General features: G+C 54.4%; 1 protein-coding gene across 1 annotated transcript; it reads right to left on the bottom strand.

Moving 5' to 3' along the window:
- Positions 1-58: 58 nt before the first annotated feature.
- On the bottom strand, positions 59-3222 carry Endog (endonuclease G). Its single transcript, XM_042680981.1, has 3 exons — positions 2541-3222; positions 1635-1744; positions 59-406 (listed from the first exon to the last, which is right to left on the bottom strand). Exons 1-3 carry the CDS (start codon positions 3054-3056, stop codon positions 124-126), a joined length of 909 nt encoding a protein of 302 aa, XP_042536915.1. The 5' UTR covers positions 3057-3222; the 3' UTR covers positions 59-123.
- Between the last annotated feature and the right edge of the window lie 2805 nt (positions 3223-6027).

The raw sequence follows: 6027 nt of genomic DNA, 5'->3' as shown, positions 1-6027 counted from the left end.
CACAGATGAAGCGGCAGTGAAAGCAGATTCCCCTGTCACCTGGGACAGACAGCCGAGCTTGTCTCCAAAAATAACCAGCTTTACTGTGACCCGCCCGACACCCCCGTCTCTCAGCTGCTGCCCTCACTTGCTGCCGGCTGTGATGGCCTTGAGGCTCCCAGCTCTGGCCAGGATGTTGGGCACAAAGAGCAGCCCCGAGGCCCGCTCGATGCTCTCGATGGGCACCAGGAAGCGCTCCAGTGGGAGAGTCTCATCCACAGGGGCATTGGGCATCACGTAGGAGTGCAGCTCGATTTGCCCGCCTGCTGCCTCCAGGATCAGCACCTTGAAGAAGTGTGTGGGCACCGCCACGTGGTTCTTGCCAATCACCTGGTACTTCACATAGGACTTTCCGTCGGCCTCCGTCCTGTGAGCAGACAGGCACGCTTGGCCAGGGGTTCTGGTTGTGCCCAAGGCTACCTCCTCCAGGAAGCCTGGAGACTGCTCCCTCAGGAGGCTTCTATGCCCTTCCTTGAGGCTGAGAACCCTGCAGGGTTCTCATGGGTCAGCCAGAATGGGAGGTAATAAACACTGCTGGAAGAGTTGGGTCTCTTGTTTTCACACCCACCCCTGCAGGTGGAGGTGGTGTACCAGGCGGGCAAGGGCTGTGACAGCCACATGGCAGGCAGGTGCCAGGCAAAAGGCTTCTGGTTTCCCCTTAGCATTTGCCTCCATTGCATTTATGGCACCCCAGATGCCACCTTGGCTTGCCTGTGCTAAGGCCTTGCCATGCATCCTGCTGAGTGAGTGTCTCCAGGAACAGTCCCAGGCCTTATCCCCCTTTTTACAGAGCACATAGAGGTCATTTGCGCATGGCTCCCAGGGACTAGACAGTAAGTCCTGGGTTCCACGCTGCCTCACAGGGCCTGGTCTCTGCAGACCAGAAAAATGAGTGATGCCGACAGTCCCCTAGTCTCTGGCGGGCTCAGGTGGGGGAAGTGCTCCACACAGCAGGGTGGGAAGGTAAGAGCCTGAGGCATGGGGGACCTATCAAGGGACAACACAGGACTGGGTGAAAGATGTAGGGCTTGGTGTACCAGGGCAGGGCAGAGATGGGCAAGGAAGACACCCTAAGATCTTTATAGACATCAAAAGGGGAAACCTGAGCTGGGCGCAGACAGCTCATGCCTGTAATCTTAGCTACCCAGGAGGCTGAGAATCATGGTTCTAAGCCAATGAGGAAGAAAAATCATTGTGAGACATCTTGAATTAACCACTCAAAAACTGGAAGTGGCACTGTGGCTCAGTTGGTAGAATGCTAGCCTTGAGCTTGAACACAGAGGATAAGGGATAGCATCCAAGCCCTGAGTTCAAGCTCAACTGACCAAAAGAAAGAGGGGAGGGGGACCCATATTACAGGACCCATACCTGTAATACTAAAGGAGGCTGAGACCTGAAGGATTGGATTTGGAAGCCACCAAAGTCTGGAGACTCCATCTCCAATTAGCAAGTAAAAAGCAAGACTGGAGGCATGGCAAAATAGATCCTGACTTACTCAGTACCCATCAAAAAGAGGAACTTGACAGAACTTGCCAGAAGCCAGATGGGATGACCCAGAGCCTATCACTAAGTCGGCCGTCTGGTTGCCGCCTCACCTGGGCAGGAAGAGTGGCCCTGTGCAGACATAGACGTTTTGGTAGGTGCGAGCCAGGCTGCGGCTGTACTTCTCCAGGTTGTTCCAGGCGTTCTGGTTGAGGTGAGGCACCTGGTGGGGGAAGTTGGTGCTCAGGGGAACCATACCTGGGACCCCCTCTCCCATCCACCCCAGCTGCCCCACGCCTTGTGGGGTGGACAAGCGTCTGGAGGACACCAATTCAAGAAAGGGGCCACTCCCAGACCTGATGGCCATGAGGGTGAAGCCTGAGCAGGCCTGGCTTGAGTGCCACCCACCCCTGTCATGGGTCCCTCCTGCACCCCACCAGTCTCTCAGCTCAAAGGAAGGGGCAGAGCCCCCTGGCTATTCAGAGAGGCTGGGCTATACCTAACCTTGAGAGGGGTCATGCCAGAGCCCCACTCGTTTCCACCCAGAGGTGCCAGAACCCTGCTGGGAAGCTGGCTAGAGTGAGGACAGCATGTCCGGAGTGCAGTGACTGGCACCAATAGCTAGCCAGTGTGCGGATCGATTTCCTGGCAGCTGCTTGCAGGCAGTGCAGACAAAGGCTAAAAGCTTGACTCTACACAGCAGGGCTCTTCAGCTGCGTGACTCTGGGCCAGCGACTGGGCCTCTCCCAGCCAAATTCCCACTTTATAACTAATGATGGGCCGAAAGCGGCGCGGTGTGTCCACGGCCACGCCGGAAGGGACAGGTGAGACAGCCCTGACCCCGTTCCACGACACGAAATGAGACCGTGGATGCGCCCGGGGCTCCCCTGCCGCCGGGGACGCGCGCCGTCCCGGGCCGGGCCGGCCGCGGTGCGCCTCCCGGGAGCTGCCCGGGGCCGCACGTGCCGGGGCTCGAGGGAGCCCCGCGATCGGCCGCCAGGAGCGGGGCCCGGCGCTACCTGGGGCGCGACGTTGCTCAGGTAGAAGGTGTCGTCCATGGCCTTCTGGCTCCAGCGGTGGTTGGCGGCCGCGGCGAGGTGGCCGCGGTCGAAGCCGCTGCCGCGGTAGTCGGCGTTGGTGGCGCGGTGGTAGGCGTGCACGGAGTCGTCCTCGCGGAAGTCGCACTGGCGGCGGTCGCCGTCGCCGCGGAGCCGCTCGGGCCGCAGCTGCTCGATCACCCAGAGCGCGCCGCGGGTGCGCGGGTCGTAGCACAGCGCGTACGACTCGCGGCTCTTGAGCTGCGCCACGCCGGGCAGCCCGTACTTGGCGAGCTCGGCCGCGCCGCGGCCCCCGGTTCCCGCCGGCCCCCCGGGCAGGGCAGGCAGCTCGGCCGCCGCCGCCACGGGCAGCACGGGCAGCCGAGCCAGCAGCCCCGGGCCCGCCCGCGTGTCCGCCCGCCCCCGCCGCCAGCGCTCGGCGGCCGCGCCCAGACCCGCGCCCAGGGCCAACGCCAGGCCGGTGCGCAGCGCGCCCATGGCCCGGCCCGGGGGAGCGAGGCCCAGCGCGGAACTGAGCAGAGGAGCCCGAGGAGGGCGGGATGCCCGGCCGCCTTCCGCTCGAAAGCGCGCACGGGAGCTAGGGCTCAGGCTCGGGAAGGCTTGGACTAGAACCGGGCGCCGGTCCCATTGCCCTTACTTTGCCCTTCTGAAACCCGGACCTGGAAAGGCGTGGCACCACGGCCTCAACTGCTGATTGGCCGATGACAGGCCTGGCCCCGCCTATCCATGCGCCTCCTGGGCCAAACCCGAACGTTGCGCATGCGCAAAACTTCCGGTCGCAAAATGCTGTCCAAGTGTCAAGCGCTTTGAGCCTTTGAGCGCGGCTTCATTTAATCCTCAAAATAGCTCCGAGGGAGCTTCCAGTTGCCTAAACGGGACGAGGGGTCCGGTTTGCCAGACCCCCGTCTATCCTGCCAACCACAAAATAAGCAATAACTTCTAGATCAGCAATGGTTTTCATATTTCATATAGATGCTAACTGCTGGCTGAAACAGAAACTTGTTCTGTATATGTGTAAGTGTATATATGTATATATATATACACACATACACATACAGAACAGGCCTTGAGTTCCACACGACTAACAAAAAAATAAAAAATTAAAGTCATGTGCAAGAGTGCACATCTGTAATCCCAGCACTTGGAAGGCTGAAATAAAAATCATTATATATAGACTATATATAATCTGTATATAGAGATCAGTGTAGTTATCTTAACACACACATGCATGCAGCATACACACACATGTGCACACATTCATACCCAGAGAATTCAGACACAATGCAAACAATAGTGAAAATGATAGGAAAAATCTATTAGGAAGGAATATATCAGTCTAGTCACTAGACCCTGTAGCAAACTAGAGACACGAAGCCTGGAGAAAGATTAACTGGCAGATGCCATGGGAAAGGGATACTTTTACCTTCAGCCATCTTTGGGGTACAGACTTAAGTGTTAGGTTTAAATAGAGGAGTAATTAGGAACTGGGGATGAAAGGGATGCATAGCGTTCCAGTTCCAGGTGTGGCCTGGCTGGTCATTCATTACCTGAGCTCTGGTTCTCCTGGTTCAAAAGTTATGGCTGTTATTACTTGAGGGAGACAAATTATTACTCTGGTTCCAAAATGTACCCTTATCTTTATAGGTGATTATCTTCATTTGGGAGTGGTCTGTCCTGCAAAACTGTTGGTGTGTGTGTGTGTGTGTAACAAGCTGCAGGCATATGTACCAGTAATGGGACTTGAAGTACACCTGGACAATGTCCCTTAGCTTAAGGCTGAAGCTCTACTACTTGAACCACAGTTCCTTCCAGCTTTTTGGTTGTTAATTAGAGATGAGTCTTGCAGATGCCAGGTGCAGGTGGCTCACACTTGTAATCCTAATCACTCAAGAGACAGAGATCTGAGAATTGTGATTCAAAGTCAGCCAGGACACAAAAGTCTGTTAGACTCTTGTTGGTACTGAAGAATCGAACCCAGGGCCTCATGCATGGTAGGCAAGCACTTTACCAGTAAGCCACACTCCTAGCCCTGTGAAACTCTTATCTCTAATTGACTACCAGGAAACTGGACATGATGCTATGGCTCAAAGTAGTAGAACACTAATTTGACAGCACCCAGGCTCTGAGTTCAAGTTCAACAACCCACAAAAAATCAGTCTCACAGATTTCTCCTGCTTAGGCTGACTTGGAACTGCAATCCTTAGGTCTCAGCCTCCTGGGTAGCTAGAATCACAGGCCTGAGCCAACAGTGCCAGGAGTTTTTGAACTCAAGGACTTGTGTTCCAGATCGGCTTTCCCCCCCACAGCCGGTGCTCTATACTAGAGCCACAGCTCCACTTCCAGTTTTATGCTGGTTGTTTGGAGATGCGAGTTTTGCTGAGCACTAGGGCTCATGTCTATAATCCTAGCTAGAGACTGAGATCTGATGATTGTGGTTTGAAACCAGACCAGGAAGGTTAGTACTAGAGATTCTTTACCTCCAAATACCCATCAAAAATCTGCAAGTGGAGCTGTGGCTCAAGTGAGTGAATACTAGCCCTCAGCAAAACAAAGCACAGGACAGCACCCAGGCCCTGAGTTCAAGCCCCAGGACAGGAACAAAAAGAAAAGACATTTTATCAGATTTTTCTCTGGATTAGAAGGTTATCATGGATGTTTCTGAAATTTTCTTTTTTCTTGTCCGTCATGGGGCCTGAATTCTGCGCCTGGGCGCTGTCCCTCACCTCTTCAACTGTAGACTAGTGCTCTACCACTTGAACCTCAGCCCCACTTTTGCTTTTTTCTGCTTATGTGGTACTGAGGAATCGAACCCAGGGCCTCATGCATACAAGGCAAGTGCTCTACCACTGAGCCACCTTCCCAGCCTGTTTCTGAAATTTTCATGGATTATTATAAATTGATATAATAGTATGGTGTATTTTTTTTTTGGGGGGGGGCTCCAGTCGTGGGCCTGAACTCTGGGCCTGGGTGCTGTCCCTCAGCTCTTCAGCTCAAGGCTAGCGTCCTACCACTTGAGCCACAGCGCCACTTCTGGCTTTTTTTTTTTCTGCTTATGTGGTGCTGAGGAATCAAACCCAGGGCCTCATGCATGCAAGGCAAGCAAGCACTCTACCACTGAGCCACCTTCTCAGCCCTTTTTTTTTTTTGAGATTGAACCTAGGACCTGACTCTAAGTATGGGCTCTACAACTAGAAACACAGCCACAGCCACCCCCCCCTTTTTTTTTCTTTGCAGTACTAGGGTTCTACCAAAGGACCTTACGCTTGCTTAGGCTGATGCTCTACCACTTGAGCTATGTCACCAGCCCAGCTTTTTGTGGTTATTTCGGATATGTATCACAGACTTTTCTGCCTGGGTTGGCTTCAAACCTAAATCCCCAGCCAGACGCTGATGGCTCATGCCTGTAATCCTACTCAGGAGGTTGAGATCTGAGGAACACAGTTCAAAG

This window comes from Dipodomys spectabilis, unplaced genomic scaffold (genome assembly GCF_019054845.1).
Source record: "Dipodomys spectabilis isolate Male_0828 unplaced genomic scaffold, ASM1905484v1 ptg000067l, whole genome shotgun sequence".
NCBI classification, from domain to species: Eukaryota; Metazoa; Chordata; class Mammalia; order Rodentia; family Heteromyidae; genus Dipodomys; species Dipodomys spectabilis.
Note: the sequence above shows the minus strand (reverse complement) of the source record. Positions and strands in the feature narration are given on the sequence as shown.